Source organism: Mus musculus, chromosome 1 (assembly GCF_000001635.26).
Source record: "Mus musculus strain C57BL/6J chromosome 1, GRCm38.p6 C57BL/6J".
Classification (NCBI taxonomy): Eukaryota; Metazoa; Chordata; class Mammalia; order Rodentia; family Muridae; genus Mus; species Mus musculus.
Genome location: NC_000067.6, coordinates 62,797,330 through 62,819,760, shown reverse-complemented (window position 1 = coordinate 62,819,760; position 22,431 = coordinate 62,797,330). Strand labels below are relative to the sequence as shown.

The 22,431-nt window shown below is 45.3% G+C and overlaps 1 protein-coding gene across 4 annotated transcripts in view; it reads right to left on the bottom strand.

Moving 5' to 3' along the window:
- Positions 1 to 1,068: 1,068 nt before the first annotated feature.
- Nrp2 (neuropilin 2) overlaps positions 1,069 to 22,431 on the bottom strand; it is a 115,376-nt gene continuing 94,013 nt past the window's right edge. For 2 of the 4 annotated variants that reach the window (NM_001077403.1, NM_001077404.1), the window contains exons 16-17: positions 7,177 to 7,227; positions 1,069 to 4,428 (exon numbers count right to left, since the gene is read on the bottom strand). In NM_001077403.1, the coding sequence (NP_001070871.1) occupies positions 4,124 to 4,428; positions 7,177 to 7,227 (356 nt within the window). In that variant the 3' untranslated portion in view covers positions 1,069 to 4,123. The remainder of the gene's footprint in view (positions 4,429 to 7,176; positions 7,228 to 22,431) is intronic. The other 2 variants (NM_010939.2, NM_001077405.1) reach the window with 1 other exon arrangement.

Below are 22,431 nucleotides of genomic sequence, written 5' to 3'. Positions count from 1 at the left end.
ATGATGCAACTTTAATTTCAAAATTAAAAGAAATAATTGAAAAATAAAAACTAAATGAAAACACAACTCATGGACTGGAAGAAAACATTTGGAACTCATATATTGAATTAGAGAATAATACCCAGATGAGAGACCAGTGGTTCCTAAAAGAGAAAGAGCAACAGGATTCCCTGGTGGGATTCTGAAATACAGACCGCCTAGGCGTTCCCAGAGCTTCTGATTCGTTAGATCCAGGATAGGACCAGAAGTATGCATCTGAAGTGAGTGGCACTTGATGCCAGTGCTGCAGGCCCTGGGCCATGCCTGGAGATCTCTCCTAGGCCTTGAGGCCATCGGAGAGGTTGAAAATTGAGTCAGAGATGAAGTGAGCAGCAAGGACTCTGAGATGGCAGGGACAAGGAAGGAGGGGTAGGAGGAGGGACCGAGGCTCCCGAAGTCTACTGGGTGAGACCTACAGTTAGTTAGGTGTCTCACTTGGCTGGATGAGCCATTGTTGACTTCAGAATTTCTTCATTTTATAAAATGCCAACAAGTTGTACAACCTCCTAACTCCAGTGTCAAGTCCTATTGTCCTAAAAGAATGACCAACCATGTGAGTTCATTCACAATTACGGGTGTTGGTATGCTCTCCAAATTCACATATTGAGAATCTAACTTCCTCTGAGATGGTATTAGGAGGTTGTGGGGTCATAGATAGTAGTTAGGCTTAGACTAGGTTGCAAGGATGAGGTTAATACTCTTGGAAGAAGAAACAGACAAAGAAACTCAGGAAGGAAAAGCCATATGGTTCATGAAGGGAAGGTAGATGTCTACAAATTAGAAAGACTCTAAATGTGCTAGTAGTTGCTTGAACTTGATCTCAGTCTCCAGCACTAAGCATCAAATGGTTGAGTCTAAGTCACCTGACATACGGTATCTGTTATAGCTGTCCAAGATGACTAACTTGGAGCATTTTCCAGGACACAAAACTCTGAGTGGTAAAACCCAGAAAAGTCTCCAGCACATGGGGCAATCTGGTCACTCAGGTCCCGGCTCTCTTTGTTCTCAAGAAAGACAATGTAGGAAAAATAGTTCTGGTATAATGTTTATTTAAATAGTAATCTTAAAAAGGCTTTATACAAATCATATAAACACAGTCTGACATTGTTTTATTTTTTACATTGAAGAATCACAGTAAAAGCTCTCGAGTTCCCGTGATCTGGCTCAGCCAGTGAATGGTCAAATACCTTTAACCGCACACCCTGGAAAAGCTTAATGTTCCCCTTGTTTTCTTGTCATTCATGCTCATTCCTTGGACCCTCATCCCTGTCGACTCCCCATTCCTGCAAGAGAGAGCAAGCAACCCTGTGGCCCTGTGGACCAGTTAGTCCGGGAGAGCGTGGAGGTAATGTGTCATTCAGTACAAGGCAAAAAAGGAGATCAATACTGTGAATTAGATTTCCCAAAGGGAACAATTCAAGGAGACAGGCTGGCTAGCTTACCTGCAGATAGAGATAACAGATTCGTCAAGGTGTCCTCTGGCTAAGTTAGAATCAGACTCAGCTGTCTTTCTTTACATCTTACAACAGACCAGCCTCCAGCCTTGGTGAGGTATCTACATGTAGCCCCGGGGACCCTGCTTCTTTTCGGCCCTCAGGACTCACCCAGAGCCTCAAATCAGCCAAAGTGAAGTGGATGCAGGACTTGTAGAGGAATGCAGGTTGAGTTGCACATAACTTTAGACAGGGCTGGTCTTGGGGGGGGGTGGATTATGGTAAATGGTCCACTGGGCATGTGAGGGCAGGACCCCCGGAGTGGGCACTTCTCTCCTCCTTAGAAACCCCCAGCTTTCTGAATCCTAGCTGCATGGGAGGGTGAAGAAGAGGGTGAGCTAAATACCAACTTTCTTCTACTGCACGCCCAGCTCAGAGGGCTCCTAACGCTATGCCCCCCTGGGCTAGACAAATGAACTTTTCACCTCTACCACTGTGCCAACGAGTGCCAAGATCAGCAGTAACACCCAGGCTCTAGGTCAAAAATCACAACACCAGCACTGAGTCCCACGTTACCACTCACATACACAGTAGATACAGAGAACTCAAGGGTGCGACACACACACACACACACACACACACACACACACACACAAACACACACACACACACACACACACACACACACACACACACACACACACACACACGCGGGAATAAATAGATGTCGGCATGACTGTTCCCCCTCTTCATACAAAACACTGCGACATTACCATCTGAACTAGGGTTTTCATAAGTTAACATTTAAAGGGACCACAGCCAGTCCCGTCCACCCTCCCCCTTTTGCCTGGGTGCAAGACAAATGAAATTGTGGGTGATCACAGCAGCAAAAAAAACGGTCAGACAGTTTACCACTGATATGCAACAGTCTGGACATACTGGTGGGGCTTAGACTGTATTTCTAGGGCACAGACAATCTTTAGGCATTAACAGAAAGTCAAGATTTGGATCTTGATGAGGACAATCTTATCCTTCACACAATTTCATTATCTTCCTGATGCCTCCCTTTCTGGAGTCATCTAGGGCTCTGATTTTTTTCCCCGGGTAGCCAGACTCAGTCCACTGTGGCTCAGCCGTGGGTAGGGGGGCTGGGAATGGAGTCACTGGGGCAGGAGAAGCAGGAGGAGCCTTAACTTGTGAGACAGTGGTGATTTCTACCTAGAGGAAAGGACATTTTTCTTCATTGTTTTTCAAGGCACTTAATAAAAAACACATGAACTGCTGTGTGTGTGTGTGTGTGTGTGTGTGTGTGTGTGTGTGTGTGTGTACGTACATGGCACATATGTGTATGAATAAGAACTCAGGTCTCCTGAGGTTGAAGCTGTGTGTAAGCTTCTCCATCCATAGAACTTGCTGACTTGTAGGTAGAAGTGCATGTCTTTGCACTTATATCCCTATAAGGATGTAGCCTCCCACAAGAAATCAATGTTCTTAACCTATCAAGGAGACTCATTCAACAAAATGTCTCTGTCCACACTGGTCATTCTTCCCAATACAGGCTGCGTTTCTCTCTCTTCCTTTGTTATTCTTTCTCTCTGCTCTGAGACTAAAGAATAGAGACTGCAAAATCTCCCACTTCCTCCCCCCCCCCCAAGTATGTGTGTGTGTGTGTGCACATGAGCTGCATATGAGCATGCTGTGTGCATGTGAATATATGTATACGCTGTAGAAGAACAAATAGGAGGGAAAAGAAAAGGCAAAGCCACCAGCTGAGACCCTACAAGGGACATCCCACAGCCACAAACTCTGGGTCTAGATTAAGGAATGGCACCCAGTCATCAAAGCATTTTAAGGCTTGTCTGTGTCTAACCATAGAGGTGTGTCTATGGGTTCTGGTGTATGAAGTTTCTGTTATGTTTTACTTTAAATCTTATATAAGAAAGAATTGTTCAAGCTGACCCTAAAATGGCAATCTTCCCCTGGATTAAAAAAAGCTAAAGGCAATAACATCCTACTTCAATATGCTAGGACCGGAAACGGCAGCTCCTAGGGTTGGCTGGCAGAACCCGAACACACCCCAGCAAGTCTCTTGAGTTGGGAGACCATCTGAGGGTGAGCTAAGCTGGGTGGCTTTTGTTTCTTAGGTTCCATTTCTCAGGATGGAAGGGCTGAAAAGCCCCTTTGCTTTTCAAGTGTTGACTAGAAAGAGATGTGGAGAACAGGACTGACCTCTCCACTTTCTGCCCCGGATAAGCCATCCTCTTCTGCCTCTTTGAGTTGCTCACAGACAAAAATAAAATAAAATATAACAATAGCAATCATAATCATAACAAACCCACAAAGGAAACAGAACTGTGACTCCGAAGAGATGCGCTCCTGTCTGTGTCCCTGCAGAGAACACGGGCCCGGTTCCTGCATTCACTTGGCCACCACAGTCCTGGTGGGCAACGATCCCCTTCACAGCTGCATCTCCCTTTCTCCCTAGACTGGCCTGTCTGTCCTGTCCATACCTTCAGTATTCTGGAACACTTTGATCCAGATTATGGCATTCAGTTTCCAAAGGGAAAACAAAACAAAACAAAACAAAACTGTAATCTTCGCTAGCCCCTCTCACTGGAATGAAACGCCAGAAGCGATCCAGACACAATCGGTCATGCCTCCGAGCAGCACTTCTGATGATTGATCTTGACCTTGTGCTTGAGGCCATCGTAGAGCTCAAAGTTGTAGTTCTCCAGTGTGGTGCAGCTCCTCGAACTCAGACCCGAATAGGAGCAGGTGCAGTAAAGGAGGAGGCCCGCACAGGTGGCCCCCAGCAGGACCCCCAGCGAGCTCATGGCGATGATGGTGATCAGAATGGGATCTAGGGTGTACAGCCAGCTCTTTTCTTTGCCAGATGAGGGGTCACCAGCCCCTGAGGTAGAGGAAGAAGAGTTGCTCCAATCTCCTTCATATTCATCTACGACACAAAATACACAAGAGTGTAGGCATGGAGACAAACCCGAGGCTCCCCAGACCCAAGTCACTTTAGGGCTTAGCAGTAAACAGCAGGCACTTGGGAACCTTGCTATATCCTAGCTGTGCCATTTGAAGCATGTAACCTAAGCCCTTCTCTGACTCCAGTTTTTCATTGTAAAGTGAAGATGGCAATAAAATGGCCTCCCTGGGTTATTAGGAGGCTTAAGTGAATTAATAATTGTCAAGTGCTTGCATCCTGGCACAGAATAATTGCTCTCTCTGTGGCTCTGGCTCTGGCTCTGGCTCTCTCTCTCTCTCTCTCTCTCTCTCTCTCTCTCTCTATATATATATATATATATATATATATATATATATATATATATAATATATTACATATATTATATATGTTATATATAATATATTATATATAACATATATTATATCACTTTATTTATAAAGAGTATCCCAGGCTGGCCTTGAACTTGCCTCTACTTCATGTGTAGAGGGACTATAGACATCTACCACCATATCAAGTTTTATGTAGTGTTATGGATCAAATTCAGGGCTCAGTATTTGCTAGCCAAGCACTTTGCCAACTGAACTGCAGCTCCAGCCCCTACAGATAAGATCTTTAAGGACTGGTGATATACTTAATGATAGAATACCTGCCTAAAATGTATGGGGTCCTAAATTCAATCCCCTGTACCGTACCACAAGATAGGTAGGTAGGTAGGTAGATAGGTAGGTAGGTAGGTAGGTAGGTAGATAGATAGATAGATAGATAGATAGATAGATAGATAGATAGATAGATAGATAGATATCTGAGACTTAAGTAATTTGGCTTACATTATATAAGTTCAGATGTGATATTGTTTTGTTTGTTTTTGCTGGGGAAGATCAAACCCAGGGCCTTATGCATGCTGAGCAGGCGTATCACCACTCTGCTGTACATTCAACCCTCAGGGTTTAACAGACTCCTTGGAGCTACTTTGCAATGCACAGGACAGCCATGTGTCTCAGGCACACCTCTTTGTTTGTCTTCTCATTCCTCATTTCCAGTGGCTTTAAGTTAAATCAAAGGCTGGCTGAGATTGTTTTGAGCTCCTGCACTTAGCATTCCTGACTATATACATAACAGACCTCCTTTCTGACCCTCAGACCTCCCCTGGCATGTAAACTTTATTGATACAGGTTCAATTGGCCTCCACTGTTCTTGTTTAAATTCAAACCTGCTGAGTATCAAGAAGAGGCCATTAGGCTGGGCCCTAACCCCAATCTGACTGGTACCCTCACGGAAAGGGAGAACATAGACATGAGCAAACACAGAAATGTTCATGCACAAGCCAGGGAGAGAGAGGGAGGGAGGGAGGGGAAGGGGGAAAGGAAGGAAGGGAGGGAGGGAGGGAGGGAGGGAGGGAGGGAGGGAGTAAGAGGAATCGAGGGAGAAGGAAGGTAGGATGGGGAGGGAGGGAGGGAGAGAGGAGAAGGGAAGTTGGATGGGGGAGAGAGAGAGAGAGAGAGAGAGAGAGAGAGAGAGAGAGAGAGAGAGAGAGAGAGAGAGAGAGAGAGAGAGATCTCCTTACAGTCTTCAGAAGGAACCAGCCTTGAGCATACCTTCATCTAGGACAAGCCTCCAAAGCAGTAAGAAAATAAATTTCTGTGCGTGAAGCAACCAAGCTCTGTGGCCTTGCTCCAGTCACCTGAGGAAAAGGATATCCTGACATGTCTAGTGTAGGAACAAGACAGGTGAGGTTTGAAGGACCCGGTGAGCAGTAGCTGGCACCAGGTAGTGAGCAAGCAGTTAACACAGGACCAGCAGCCAGCGTTCTTCATCCCCCTCCCTGTGCTTTGCTCTTTAGTGCTTCTGTTTGATCTGCAGACTCCTGTACAGGCCACTTGTGCGCTTTTGCCCATAAAAGGAGAACTGCAGTGGGTTTTGCAGGGAGATCCTGCACTCAGCTGACAAGGTGCTGCTTGGGTTTGTCACTCTAGTTTCTATAATGACATTTGAAGTTTCTGATTAAGGTCAAGTGAAAAGCAACTGTTCTCCTGAATGTTCACGCTTGGTGTGAGGTTGCTCTGTGAGTGGGATCCCAGAGAGCAGGCCTGGCACGCCCACTGCTGAGCTGAAGGCAGAAATAACACCTATGTGTTTACATGCCCTCCCAAGACTCTGGAATTAGCTTCCAGAGTATGTGCATTTGAAATGCAAAGCTAGAACTTGGAATAAATATGAAAATATGAGGTGGGACATGTGGACAAACCCCCTTAAATCTTCAATAAGCAACTTCTGGCATCTTGGCTAGTATTACAGTTTCCATGTAAGCAGTGGAATGAGCTGTCCACGATAGCTGGAGACTGCTCACGTTCAGATAATTCACTCCTTTCTGTGGAGGAGGTCATGGGGGTCAATCAGTGACAGCAAAGAGGATAGGGGTCAAGCAGTGACGGCAGAGAGGGGCTCACTTTACACTTCAGAAGGCATTTCCCAGGTTTGACATCCATCCATAGAGAAAGTTGCCTGTTTCAGATTAGGCCAAGGGGATCGGTAAGCTTTCTAAATCTGGAGCTTTGACCCTGGCAAGGTAATTAATGGTTCCTTCATTCTTCTCTGGGTCCTTTTCACTTGTATTTCTGACCGATCGTTCTAAATTCAGGTCCTCCAATAGCCAGAGCATTATTTTTGTTGACGTTTTTATAACCAAAGTTGGAATTTTGTGATTATCTGTTAAATCATTGTAATACCCACCATCAATCTCATCTTCATAGCCCTCTCCCCCATGGGTTTCTGGGATGTCCACTATGAAAATAAAAAAAAAAAAAAAAGGGAAAACAAACACACCAAATTATCAGAAATTCTATCATCACAGCTACAAGGCAAAGAGCCAACCATTATTGATTGAGCCCGACTCGCATCTCGGTAAGCGTCTAGAGAACTATACCCATGTTAAGATCACTTGGCATGCATGCTGTTCTTCCAACAATGACCAGAGAACAAACTGAGGAAGGTCACATCTTCAGTGGTGGGAAAGCTCAGTCTCGTCTCTTAGCTGCCGTTCATTACTAGCTGAAGTTGGGGCTTTCTAGGAAGGCCTCTCAGCTCCCATGTTACATCCTCAGCCACCATTACAATGTCACATACTTAGGTAGCCAACTGTGACGCCCCATATGTATGTACCTAAGAAGACATATGGCAACTGCAAGAAGTCATACTTCATCATTAGAGGGCTTAATATGAAAGAACTGGAAGAACGCCTCAGTGTCCCCCTCTCACGTGTGTGGGGCTATCTCTTGCCTTCCTGTCCCAGGCTATTTTTGTGTTGTCACCCCCCCCCACTTCCACACACCCCGTTTAAAACAGAGGCACCCAATCTGACTAGTCCAGGCTTAAATAGAGTTAATTTGCTCTGAAATTTTTCAATATGATCATTGCCCATCTTTTTATATTTTTTATTTTTTATATATTTTTATATTTTCCATATTTTATATGATAATTTGAGGAATGTACAAGATGAGTGATTTATACACAAAACTGCCCAACTTGTAGAAATCAGAACCAACGAAAATTACCCATCTAAAATGCTAAAACACCTAAGAAGATAGTCCAATATGTGATAAATATGTGAAAAGCAGGGTCTTTTCATTGTTGCCCGTGTCTCAAGCTGACTAGGACACCTAAAACCTCCAGGAGCTGAAACAGCCATGAGAAGAACTGTAGACTACATGGAACAACATCTTGTCTATCAGTGTCGTGTATCGGAGACCATCTCCTTGACCGTGAGCTGAACTGAGGATAGATCTATCACTGTCGCCCTGGAAATCTACTCATTTCCAATCATATTAAAAGTCTTCTTCATTCCTGGCCAGAGTGCTGAAGCATGTTCACATCGGTCTCTAGAAAAGGACACCGGAACAAGCTGCCAAGATTCACCGGAAAGGACCATTGCCATGTGGCGCCAGTCCTCTGTGAGTCCAGCCTGTTCCTGGCATGCTTTTAGTATAGCAACTGGCACCTGCAGGCCATGCCAGCTTTCCTACCTCGGTGCCCATTATTCTCCAGGCCCCCACAAAGCAGGCTGTTTCTTTGGAATGAAGATGTGAAGATGATTGGACAAGACACAGGTGGTGTCTGTCACAGGGATCACAGCGAGCTTATGAAAGTCAACCCAGCCTTTTTTAAAAATAGGATTATGTATTGAAAAACAAGAGGAAGCTGGAAGAAGCTCACATTCCTGACAATTAATCACTTTGATGGAATGCTCATAGGTCTTAACATTTTCATGAGCAGAGGATACAGGATCCTGGATAAGGCTATGCGAGTCAGATATGGGCAAGAACCTTGGGGGCTCTTACCAGTGACCTTGGGTCCAATCCCTGCACTTGATTTAGGTGTTCCGCCTCTGTCAAAGACCATGAAATATCATGGAGGGTGGAGTGTCACCTTGCTCCATCTCATACCCCAGAGAAGAAGACCAAGGCCACCACTGATCATAGACTACAGAGGGACAATGTGGCATTGGTCTTGAAGGGAAAAGAGCAAATATAAGGCAGTGACAGTGAGGACATTTCCTACTAGGCCTGTCATCTCTAGAGGCAGAGGACTGGTGAGTCGGTTTCCTAAGAACTGGCCCATTCCTAAGTTTCAGTGGACTTGCTTGCTCAGCCCCAGCTGAGATTCCGCACCTGGAGAAGCAAAGGCCACTTAAGGTAAGGAACACTTCGGTGGCTCAGCTCTGCTCTTGGGATAATCACGGTCCCAGGAATGTGGATGAGTGGGAAGGGGTCAAGGAAAGGATAAGGTAATCAACATTTTCAAAAGCGCATCTGTTCGCCAAGCCTTAAAGAGAGAATAGCACACTGGGGAAAACCCAAATAAAAGGAACATTTGTACAAAAACCAATTTACTTTGATAGCAGCTTCTCCAGTCCCCTTGCTCATGTTCTTGATATCTGTATTTGATTAAGAGATTTTCCTCTCAAAAGCATCTTTGCTTTTCACTGGCCTTTTGCTTTTTCAGTTGCACACACTAAGTGAAACTAGAGATGCTTTTATTTATTGGGTTTTTTGGTTTTTTGGTTTTTTGGTTTTTTGGTTTTTTGGTTTTTTGGTTTTGTTTTTAGATGAAGGCTGCAAGAAGGTAGTTAGTTGCATAGGGAGTTCTGGAGTTCTGGCAAAGACAAGGTAAGAGAAGGATGGGCAGTTGCTGTCACAAAGTCCAGAAGGAGGGGTCCTGGCTCCCACATGAGACAGGAAGAAGGATGAGTTTGAGCACCAGGCAGGGAGTGAGGTAGCAGCTGTGTGGGAGGGAGAAATGTCAGCCTCGGGATGCCGAGCCAGCTGGGAAACCGAGGACAGGTTGGAGATGACAAGGATTTAGAATCTCATCGCAATGGGAGAAACGTTTGGAGAAGATGATCCAAAATGATTAGTGGTAAGGTGTGTTTGTGACTGTGAGCTAGGCTAGGGAGAGTGAAATGAGCCACGCCACACAGCAGGATAGGTCAGGGACAGATCTCACCACCCACAGGACTTCCTCTTTCAACCTTTGTGCTCCTGTGAGTCTGTGTGGAGTCCATCTAAGGTCAGTCTGACCACAGAACCTGGCCGCTAACTCTCAAGGCCTAGTGTACTTGGTTACTCCAACTGAACTGGACTAACGGGAATGCTGAGACCTGCTCAGTTTCTCTAGGGACTACACTGCATCACCACACACATCTCTACTACTCTATCCTTGTGTGTGTGTGTACACGTGTGTGTGTGTGCATGCACACACATGGAAACAAGAGAATAGCCTCAAATATTATTCTTCACCTTGCTTTTCATGGTTTCTGTTTTTGTTTTAAAGACAGTCTCTCACTTGGCTTGGAACTTGCCAGTCCAGCAAGCCTGGATGGCCAGTGAGCCCCAGAGATCTGTCTCATCATATCCAGTGCCTGGGATAATAAGCATATATAACCACCCTTAGCATTTTTACATGGCTTCTGAAGATTAAACTTTGGTCCTTACACTTGTGATGCCAGCTGTGCCATCACCCCGGCCTCTCCATTCTATCCTACAGAAACCAAGCATCAGCCTTGACTGAGATCCCAAGTGGTAGGATGTGATCGTCTAGAGACTTGGCTGGCTCGCTGGCTCATCACTTTCATGGTATCTTCTAAAGGCTTTATCTGTGATCTGAAGTTTGGAGCTTTGAGATTTCCATGCTAGGCATCACCCAGGAAGAGGAGGCTGAACCACACTCAAAGCACAGTCTCACCTAACCAATTGGCCAACTATCACTTACAAAGGTTTACTAGGTGCCCAGAGACCACACTAAGGGATTTGGGTAGTAAAGATGTACTAGATCTGGTCTCTAATATTAAGATCCACCAGTATGACTGAGAAACAAAGGCACAGAATAGCATAAGGGAAAATGAAGCATTTGTAAAGGGGACCCCACAGTGCTGCTGGAGCCCAGGGGAAGAATTGGGCAAATGAAGCTGGGCCCTTGTCAGCTAGGAAGCTGTGGGAGCAGGGAGTTGGATGTTTCAGAGTTCAGACTACTGCAGGGTAGGCTTGGGGGCATTCCATGTCCACATCTGTTTGACTGTCAGGATCATATCTGAGCCTTTTCACCCACACATTTGTCTTTTGGCTTTTTTGGCTTGCAATCCTTTGTGACTCACAAATCTCCCACCTTGCATTTATCTACCAGTGAGGCAGAGCTCTGCCCACTCTCAGCGGCTGAAAACCAGAGCAGAGAGACGAGGAGACAGACTCAGATCACTGAAAGCCGCTAAGTAGTTAAATAACACAGTTTGAGCAGCCAAGGCAGCAGAGTTGCCTCCATTTCAGAATGAAAACAACCCAACTAACAAAACCCTGGCTGCACTGATGTTGCAATGGAAGTCCGACTGAGGTCCAGGAGTCCCCTTGTCTCCTCAGGTCTCCCTTCATTTTACAGGATCAAGAGCCCATAGTTACAGGAAGATGAATGTCTCAAGTTCTTGCCTAGCTCCTGTTATGCTGTGTTTCAGAAAGAGAGGTACCATAGCTAGTTGCTAAAACCTCTCTGGGCTGCTCCAGAGTCATCCTGGAAGAGTCAAGTATGGTAGTGTCTTGCTTAGCAGACTGCACTACAGCACAAATGGTGAGTAGCCATGCCCGGTCACAAGCAGACTGCTCTAATGGAAAGTGTTTCTCCCTAAGGGGGCCTGGAGTACTGCCTGATACTGTCAGACTCATGCTAATCAGCAGGACACCCCTTGACACTCCTACCTGAAGCTGGGAAATGCCCACCAACCTCTCCAGTAAGGGCTCTCTCCTCTCTCTCTCTCTCTCTCTCTCTTTCTCTCTCCTCTTCTCTCCTCTCCTCTCCTCTCCTCTCCTCTCCTCTCCTCTCCTCTCCTCTCCTCTCCTCTCCTCTCCTCTCCTCTCCTCTCCTCTCCTCTCCTCTCTCTCTCTCTCTCTCTCTCTCTCTCTCTCTCTCTTTCTCTCTCTCCCTCCCTCCCTCCCTCCCTCCCTCCCTCCCTCCCTCCCTCCCTCCCTCCCTCCCTCCTTCCCTGTCTCTGTCTGTCTCTGTCTCCCCCTGCCCCCCCCAATTGGGATTCTCTGGGGTTAGCATGCCTTCATTAGTTTGCCTTTCTGTAGTTTCTAACAGGAAATTCTCAGCCTTCACTTTCTCCGCTTGTTATGCTATGGTTTACTGTGAGAGTATCAGTCTTCTGTGTACTTTCTGCATCGTAAAAGGAACTTCACAAGGTTGCCAGGGGAATGGGCAGTCTGCTTCAAACCGCTGGCTGCTTTCAGATAAATAATGTAAGACAGTCCATCCCTGGGTCACTTGCATGGGATCGTTTCAGAACATGATACACATTGATTTTCTTCCATGAGGCCCTTCCATGACAACTCTGGGCAGGGGCTTAAGAGACCAGACTTGCCACCCAATGCATGGGACAAAGACATTCAGAGGAACACTTGGCATAAGCATCACTATGTACTGGAACAGAGGCTCCATGGGTGTACAGGCCCTCCAGGCCAGGAGCAGATGGTCCTCTGGTCCTAGGTCAGAGCCCCTCCCTATCCTGACCTCTCTGAGTTCACTCTGTGCCCCTCTGCTCTGGAATTCCATCATTAACATTTCTTTTCCTTTTTTTTAGATTCATTTTGTCTTGTTTTAATGTGTGCTTGTTCGAGTGCATGATACATGTTTGTGAATGGCCATGAAAGCCAGAAGCGGGTATTGCATCTCCAGGAGCTGGAATTACAGGCGGCTGTGAGCTAGTCATCGACAAGACAGTATACATTCTTAACAGCTGAGCTACCTGTCTCTTCAGCCCCCATCATCTGCCTTTCTGCGAGGGTTGACATACACAAGGGGACTTCCAAACACAAGAGTTCTGTCATTCACACTACCCCTGATCATTTCTTAACCCCGCCCTGTCTTCTCTTAAGTCATTTCAAAGAACATGGAAAGCACGGAGCATTGGGAGTCAAAAAGTTCCACATTTTCAACACTTGCTTGTTTGACTTTGGAACTGCTGCTGTTAACTGGAGACTAGGGACATGATGAAATGGGTACCCCGTGGCCCCCTCTTATGTCTCCACCTTAATTAGGGCTGGGCAATAACAGCTTATAGAAAACTAGTCTTGATGCCTACTGAAGCCACTAACATTCAACTAGCTTTGAAAGAATTCAAGAGTCTCTTACAGGAAACCTCTGGACGCTTTCATTTGTGAAGGTACCAGGTGCCAACACTTCCCTTTTAGAGATGAAGTGGACTGAGGAGGGTAGAAAAATACAAGAAGCCACTGAACAAATCATCCAGAGACTGAAAGCAAGCCATGGATTTTCAGCACCTTGTTCGCAGCCTGTGATTTATCTGGGAGATGCTCTGGGCTGCTGAGAGCTGTTGCTGGATTTGATTCCAAGTTCCTGAAGCTCCCCCCACCCCTGCCCCACACACACCCAGCAGCCAGATAAATCAATGGGTCATTCAGGTGGAAGTCGTCTTCAGAAAATTCTCTCAGCCATTCTGTTTTATATTTTTCCCCCAGCAGGAAGCACAACACTGAGATCTCAATAAACCAGAAATAATGGAGGACTAAAGAGATATTTCTTGGCACTTCAAAATGTTTAATTTGGTTTCACATTTAGTGTTGGCTGAGGGTTCTCCCTCCCCACCACACTTAATTTCCCTAATTCAGTTTGTTCATCCCCAGTTGCACTGAGGAGCCAGAAGTTCAGATGTTGCTACAGCCTTTGCCAAATCTGCATTAGAAAGTCAGGCTACTTGAGGGCTCTTCATCTCTTGCTGGGTTTGGCCTGAGCTTAAGAGCCCAGCAGAGGATCCTTTAGCATGGATTATTTTCGGGGTACAGCCAAATGTATGGAGGGTCACGGAAAAAAAAAAACCAACAAGTTTTGGAATTTTTCCATGTGGTTTCCATTAGGAAAAGACAAAGGGGGTTGGGATGCGCTGACTGGGGGAGTGTCGGCTTGCATGCAGTCATTATTTTCTATTATTCGTAGTTAAAAACCAGGAAGAAACCCTTAAAAGGCTTGGAAATATTAACTGGAAATGAGCAGGCTGTGAAACGACCTAATAACACCTTCAGGCATGAAGGCAGATGAGCAATCGGGCCCTGGAAGTCTCCACTGAGCCTCACCAATGGCATGGAAATAAGAAAAAAAAATGCAGCCAGAGAGACTTTATAATATGGATGGGCTTACAAGTCAAGGGAGAACATTCTGGTATTTTTTTTTAAACCAACTAAGTCTTTGAAAAGCCAGATATTCCCCATCCCCCAAAGTAGGTATATCAACAAGCAATTGGCTCTCTGCACTCTTTTGTTGGCTAGTTTCTATTAAGAAATGATGGTGGGGGAAGGCATAGAGAATCTCAGGGGAAAAGCGTTTTACCTCTTTCCCCACATTCCTAGAGATGTAAAAGAAAATAATTCTTCTAAATTTATATGCCAGAGATTTTTCTTTTCCTAGGGGGACTTCTGACATTTCTTATATCGCTGAGTCCCAGTAATCAGGAGGTACTGAGCCAAGAGGTATTGAGCCAAGAAGTACTGAGTCAAGAGGTACTGAGTCAAGAGGTATTGAGTCAAGAGGTACTGAGCCAAGAGGTATTGAGCCAGTCAGCTTGTCAATGCTGACCAAATGCCTGAGAGACACTAAGGAGGAGCTGTCTGCTTTGGCTTATGGCTCCATGGGACTTAGTTGGCAGGCACTGGTCCCATCACTGTGGGCTCTCAGGAAGGCAGAGAACATGGCGAGAGTAGGCCAAAGCTGTTCACCTCATGGTAGCCATTGGGAAACAGACACACACACACAGAGACACACACACACGAAGTGGTGAAGGACAGGATGCACCGTTCAGAAGCACACCCTCATTAACCCACTTTCTCCAACCACATCCCACATTCTAATAGCCTGCTCAGTATTCCTTACCAATGGCTTAACCCATTGATGAAGTCAGTATCCTCCTGACTGTCATCTCTCCCTTCAACTCAGGAGCCTTTGGGGACATTTTTACCCAACCCATAAAGTAAACATAGAAGAAACATCATCACTCAGGTAGAGTGGTTTGATGTAATCATGGTCAAGAGGGAAGGCTGAAGAATCAAAACCAAATGGGTATTTTCTAAAAGGCTAATGAATTCTACTACTCTTTTCCCACGCATGCCCCTTATGAGTTGGGCTTTGCTCAGACATTCTCATAAGTAAGAATGAGTTACTCAATAATATAATTTTACCGTGGCTAATAAGGTTCCATTCATGCTTGCTGGGGGCCGAGGACTATAGTCTCGGCAGAAAGATTCTGTTGGCTTTAGATTTGTTCTCTGAAAAGAACCTTTCTCTTTGGTGGAAATACCAATTAAGCCCTTGAGTAAAGGACTCTGACCTATAATTTTTCTGGAAGAAGGTGTTGGAAGAAGGATGGTAGAGAGAGTGTGAAGACATCAGAGAAGAAAAGGGACCACCAAGTCAGGGGAAGATGAATCTGAAGATGAACTGCACTTGGCACAAAGGTAGGGGTGGAGACTGGGTCCTCCTTGGGAGAGATAGAGAGGCACTGTGGCCCCATCTGGAATTTCAGATCCAGGAAGTAATGCTGGGCCCAACAGTTTTAATGAACATTATTGGTAGGGTCACACTTTTGGTCTACAGTTGGCTTGGACTGAGGTGTCTCCTTTGGAGCTCTCTGGACATACCCATGTTAGCTTTTGTCTAGGTTCTAATGTAATGGCCATCTCAATTCCTTATGTTCTCAATTCCTTATGTTGGCATTTTCCAAGAGGAGCAAGTGAGAGGTGCTCAATAGCCTCTCCAAATCATTACACCTCTTCTACTAGACCTCAATTGTATAAGGAAATACAAGCAATGAAAAGGTCCTTGGTGCTGAAATGTCTTTCAATAAGTAGCAGACCATCAGCCAATAGGATTTTGGTCAGGGACACATCCAGCTCAAAGTGCTTTGCACACTCCTACCATCCTGGGAGCTGGTAGCTTTCTAGTGAGTTGCAGAGGTGTACTCTCATCTGGGTTGGATTCTCTGCTTTGAGTAGTGATGTTATGAGAAGGGATCAAGAGTGTACCACTGCAAAGAGAAGATAAAATAGGATAATGTGTGCAGTACCTGACATCTGGAACTTATCAGGTCTCACACTGGCAAGACTGTTTCCTGAGTCAAGTGTTCAAATCCCATTTCCAAGAGGAAGGAACGCTGGATCTTTGGCAGATAAGATAAAGCCCACAAGGCACATACATGGCCCTACACATAGTTTCCTATGCTAAGAGCTAATATGATATTATTGTGACTCTCTTGTCTCACATATAATAGAACTCAAGGCAGTGCTATTGTTAGAAATAGTGTTTTGGACTCAGGTCTCTTGGCTTCTCCTCCTGATGCTATTCCTTGCTTGAGCTCTGTGGGGTAAACAGATTTGCCTACATATCGAGACATCCCACCAGAGAACAGCCCTGCTGCCAATGCCTTTCTTTCATTGCCAAAGCCCTGAGCCTCCTTGGAAGAAAGATCAGGGCCTCCTCTCAGCCCACAAGATCTGTTCCTCTCAGGGCAACACCCCTTGGGGGAGCATCTGGACTTGAGACTTCCTCTTGGCATGTGGGTCTACCTGAGGTTGCTGGAATCATTCTGTCTGCAGTACAATGCTGTGCGATGACCTTAAAGAATATTTTTACATGAATTTTTCAGTAGAAAACATAAATAAATAACAACGAGGCACAGCACAGTCGTTCTTTGGAGAAACCAAGCAGAACTCATTAATCATGGACAACAGGACTCTTTGCTGAACCCAGGGACAGAATTAACTTGAGCCACAGCTGCCACTTTCGGAAAGGACTGTATTCTCCACAACTTGGCAGTGAAAAAAATATTTTTCAAGTCCTAGAAGTATCCCTTGAGTTTCAAATTCCCTAAAACTGGCACAACTCTTCTGTGGCAAGGACTGTGCCTACTCTAGAGAGTCACAGAGGTTTGGTGGCTTGTTCAAATACGGCTGTCTCCCAGTTTCTGCTATTCTCCCAAATGAAGACTAGTTCCTTCATAGATAAACCTTTCACTATTTATTTGCAATGTTTATTAAAATGTGAATGGGAATCCCTGAAGAGGCAACGTCTACAATGTCCACTGCAGGATTGGTGCTAACAGTAAAAAGCAAACCAAATAACAAAAGAAAACTGGACATAATCTGAACAGGGACAACACAAATGGGGACAATTAATAAGTGATGGCATATCAGCACAATATGACTGGGAGGGGTGGAATAAACCTGACGCCTACGGAAGGATCTTCAAGATGGCATATGAAAAGAAGCAGGCTGTCCAGCCAAGAGAAGAGACACTGTGATATTCTGGTGTAAAACAAAATGAACGGCAGCTAAACCAAACCGCAGAATTTGATACAAACTTGTGTATCTATAAAGGTATAAAAAGGTGACTTCAAATTCTCTTTGTGGTCACTTCCAGGGAGGACAGTGGGATTGGTTAACAATAAAATTAATTATTGCCTTTTCTGTATTATTGTACTTTTGAAAGGTAGCCATATACACTTGTGAACTGAGAGACAGAAATACAGGAACAGAGACACAGACACACATACAGAGAGAGAGAGAGAGAGAGAGAGAGAGAGAGAGAGAGAGAGAGAGAGAGAGAGAAGCACCTGCCCGTTACCATTTGAAAAGTTCCCCCAACATCCTTGTTTGGTGTTGATAACTACCACAGTAGAGCAGGTTTTTTTCCCACCCAATGCCCAGCCCTGCCTCCAGGCCTTCTGGTTCTCAGCCTTTCTGAAGAGGTTTCTCATTTCCCGGTCCAATGCCTATGAGAATTTACATTAGATTATCATTAACTATTTATAATTACATTGTGTGGCTCTTTAAGGTCCTGATGGACAATCCCCGAGCAATGACATTCCCCAGAAGAGAGATACTTGTGGGTCTCTTGTCCATAGAATTTGGGGCAGTAATGGCTTCTGCTGGTTACCTGAACCTTCTAGATTTTTTTATCTCCCCCCCTGCCTCCCCCATCTTGCTAACTAAGGTCCTGCTCTATGGAGAATTCCTAAATCCTGGATCATTTCAGTTAGGTCTGGTGCCATAAGAATGATTCCAAGGGCAAACAGCCTTGGGCTCAGCTTGTGGACTCTTAAGGAACTAGATTTCTAGTTGGAGTGGACCTTAGCACAAACTCCTGTGTGCCTGACCGAGGTGAAGCTTAATTAAATCCCCCACCACCTCTGATTTCTAACTTCTTTGTACAGGACAATTCTTCCCATCCCCCGATGATTCTAAGATGGTCAGCTTGTCCCCCCGACCCCCCTTCTCTCTGACTGGATTCGTTTTGTGTTTTCTTTGGGCCATCATTGAAGTGGATGAAAGGCAAATTACAGCTGGGAGAGCCCCAGTGCTCTGTACAATTAGAGAGAGAGAGAGAGAGAGAGAGAGAGAGAGAGAGAGAGAGAGAGAGAGAGAGAGAGAGAGAAACCAAGCCCACACCTACACACCTAGCAGTCTGCAGCTTGCCTCAGATGTGCGGCCACAATGCAGACAACTCAAAACTTCAAAATGAACCTCTTTTCATCGAAGTGTACAGAAGGCCACAATGTCTGTGCAGAATAACCACAGTCAATAAAGAGCATGAGAAAAATAAACTCCATATCACCCTGACGTAGCCAGGCTTTGGAGGTCTGGGCTAGACGGACCAGGGTTGAAGCAAGAATGTACATTTAAGTCTTAGTGAAGACCCATGTAGGGGCAAGCACAGGGCACACTGGACCTTGATTCCTGGGAACATAACTCGGTAACATTTATAACTGGACTAAGTCTGCAAACCAGGCAGGGATGTTTTACTGGTGAAAGTGCTGTGAGCAATGTGTAAAATTGACTCCTCACTGTTGCCAGCCTCCCTGGGAGAAGCAGTACTCCTAATATAAGTCTTGGCACTGGGGTCAAGGTGGAATACTTCCCACAAGTGGCTCCAAAACTCTTAGTAGTGCCAACAAAACATAAGTCCTGACGAATTTAATTCAGCCTGGCACATGAGGTCCTCCTAGGTCATCGAAGGCAAGTGTGGACTGAGTCTGGGTTCTTGTTGGACATAAACACTTTGAGAGGCTTCCATTTTGCCTTGTGCTAACAGGAACCAACAGTTTTAGGCCAGCCAAATGTTACTTAGACAAAATGGGTAATTGTGCCTGGCGCAGGAAAAGCAGACAATGTTCTAATCGTGGACCTTCGGCTTTGTGCTCCTGCAGAGGACAGATAATGACATCTACCCCGAGCCATCTGTACTAGCAGTCTCCTGTGAGACCTGAGGAGCCAGGCTTCCCTTTGCGGTGTTAGAACAGGCTTCATATCTGAAAAGTGCTGAATCCAGGGCCTAGGTTGTGATGGGACTCAGGAGGAGTCAGGGCAGTGGCAGAAAGAGGACCCTCTGGACAGGTGTCTTCTTGCAAGGCCATCTAGGATGATCATTCGGCCTTTTAGAGAGTCTCTGGGGTGACACGAGAGGCAATATTAAATCCTCTTGTGACAAATTCTTGCCTCCCATTGAAAAACTCAAAGCTACTTGAAAGTTAATTTTCCTACATATGCCCTTCTGCCCTACAGAATGTCTCTCAGATTTGGACATCTACCACAAGCACATCACTGACTATTCCTAGAGGTGGACCAACCCAAACCAAGCAGAGCAAGAAACTCAAGATCAGACTCTTGAGTAAGACTCCTTACCCTCAACGCTTTTACAGAGTGTTTCTTTTATAAAAGGGTATCTCTGGGTTTGTGGTGTCCATCTCTTTATTTCCATTTTCTGTCCACCCCACCACCACCAAATCTTGACTACCTCTGAGCCCTGGAAATGCTACAAGTTCCTATTGCCTTTGCTCCAGGGACATCATTCATAAATTAAAGATCAACATCCCTCAGGAAGTAATGATTTGGAAGGTGTGGGACAAGAGGTCACCATTTCTATTCCAGAGGAAGGGCCCTGCCTCTGTGGAGCCAAGCACACCATGCCTGAGAGCTGCACCCAGCCTCCCCCGCCCCCACCCCCACCCCAACCCGGGCTAAATTGAAAGGAGATTCCAGTGTTCAGGGATTTGCCATCAAGAGAAATTTTGTGGAATCACATTGAGCAATTTAGCACTTAGCAACTTTTGCAAAATCCCACACCAATCATGAAAGTTGGCTCAGCTGCACAAATTGGCTAAAACTCCTAACAAGCAGTTATGGAAATAAAAAGAAAGGAAGGCTGGCGTTCAGCCTCAAGGAGAGAGCATCTCGCCCTCTCCCTCCCTCCCTCCCTCCCTCCCTCCCTCCCTCCCTTCCTTCCTCCCTCCCTCCCTCCCTCCCTCCCTCCCTCCCTCCCACACAAATGCCCCACAGTTCAGAAGGCAATGTGTAAACTTTGGAGACATCAAGGTTTTTTTCTTTTCTTTTTTTCCCCCAAAGCTTCCATGTCAAACTTTGTTCTCACAGGCAAAGGGGCAGGGAAAAAAACCCAGATGTTTGTATAAAAATATCGTCATTTTATTACATTCCACACAATACATTTTCAAATAGTTTCCAACATCCACAAGTTATTTTGACACACAGGCAACTGAGCAATGCAAAGGGTGTCACAGTTACAGGAGGGATAAGAACAGGAAGTGAAAATCTTTAGGTTTTCTTGTTTTGTTGTTCTTTGGTAGATTTTGACCTTTTAGGTGTTTGCTTGCCTGCTAGTTTTTGTTTTAAAGACTGGGGGTCTTTTAAAGGATGGGGCAACAACCTCAAAAATAGTACTGGATCTCCTATTATGGTTTTAATCAAAAGAAGTGGGACAGGGGAAGGGATAACTTTATTTTGGGCATCCTGTTTTGTCAATGGCAATACTACACTTGTTTTGTTTTCTTTCTTTCTTATTCTGTTTTAGCCAGCAATAGGAGATGGCAGCTGCTAGTATTCTCTCAAGAAGGGTTCTTGTGAGAGCTCTAGGAAGGCAAATGCTTTCTAGACCAGCTGGCCCTTCACCTCATTCATACACTCTTCCGAATTTGAACAGTTGGGATCACTGCTTCGTCTTCTGAGAAGCAAGACTACACTAGTGCATGCACGGATTCATCTGTCCGGTCGAGTTTGCTTAGAAGAGATTGATTCTTTCCTCTCTAACAGGATACAGAATTTTGCTTTCTAAAGCATCAAGGCATGGCCTTTTTACACATGAGCTGCCCTTTTAGATAATGCTATGAGAGATGCTGGAAGCAGGAGAAAGAGAGAAGAGAGAAGAGAGAGGAGAGAGGAGAGAGGAGAGAGGAGAGGAGAGGAGAGGAGAGGAGAGGAGAGGAGAGGAGAGGAGAGGAGAGGAGAGGAGAGGAGAGAGAGAGAGAGAGAGAGAGAGCTTAAGCTGAGTCCTGGTTGAAGGTATCATGGGATTCACCATCTTCTCATTTGTGACATGTACATGAATATGATGCTGCATGGGGCATCAGGTGAGCATAGAGCAAGTTCACAACATGGCCACCATTTTCTTTTAAAGAGGAAGAAACTCTCATCAGCTACTCTCCAGCTGTGGTTTTCTATAAATGCCTGCACAGGGCACCTGTAGGAATGTCAATCATTTGCAAGGAATGACTGGCCCTAAATGTTCAGCTAGTGGTGAATAAACAACTCTGTTTAAAAACAACAACAAAAAGTGCTCCGTGACGCCATGGTTCTCTCAGCACTCAGGGCTGCTTGCCCACCTGAGTTCACACTTCCTTCTCTATCTTCCACTGAGGTAGGACACCTCAAGGTAGCCACACACTAGCCTTTCATCTTTCTTTTCTTGGCAGAGTTGCTACAGTTGAGACAGAATAGCTCTTTGAAACAGAGTAAGAGCAGGAGAGCAGTGTCCTTTCAGGGGGATGAAAGGCACCAGATGCAAAAGCTGAGAGTGTGCTGGAGGGACCTATGTGGCTACTCTGAGAGAATGCTGAATGGCTCTCTCCCAAGCAATAATAAAAAAAAAAATCATTAGTATTTTGTTCTTTCTTAGAAGGTGTCTGGAGAGTCATGTGACCAGGCAACCATCTTGAGAGAATTGTTCACTTTCTAAGAAGCCTTTTAGCTGGAAAGTAGAAAGCAAATGGCTTCAAGACTGAGCCCTAGTATACTTGGAATCTTCAAATAGACACTTCATTGCAACCAAATTGATTCTGCCGTTTAATGCAGCTTTTGCACATCTCTAACATCTCTCTCGGTAGAGAGTTTGGGGGAGGAAAAGTAGGGGCAACAGGTATAACTTTACCACGGCGTCTTCTCTCTGCCCATGCTAGTTTATCTGCTGATGTCAGACCAGCCCTTGGGGGTGTATTCAGACCAGACATTGGGGGTGTATTAGCCAGATGCCATGAGTGCTTTAACTGGTGGCAGCACTTGGGTTCATTTTAGCAAACGATTCCTTTTTACTTTCTTATACTATTTAACTAAGTCAGAAGGACAGCCACATACTTCAGCAGCTATGGATTCAGGC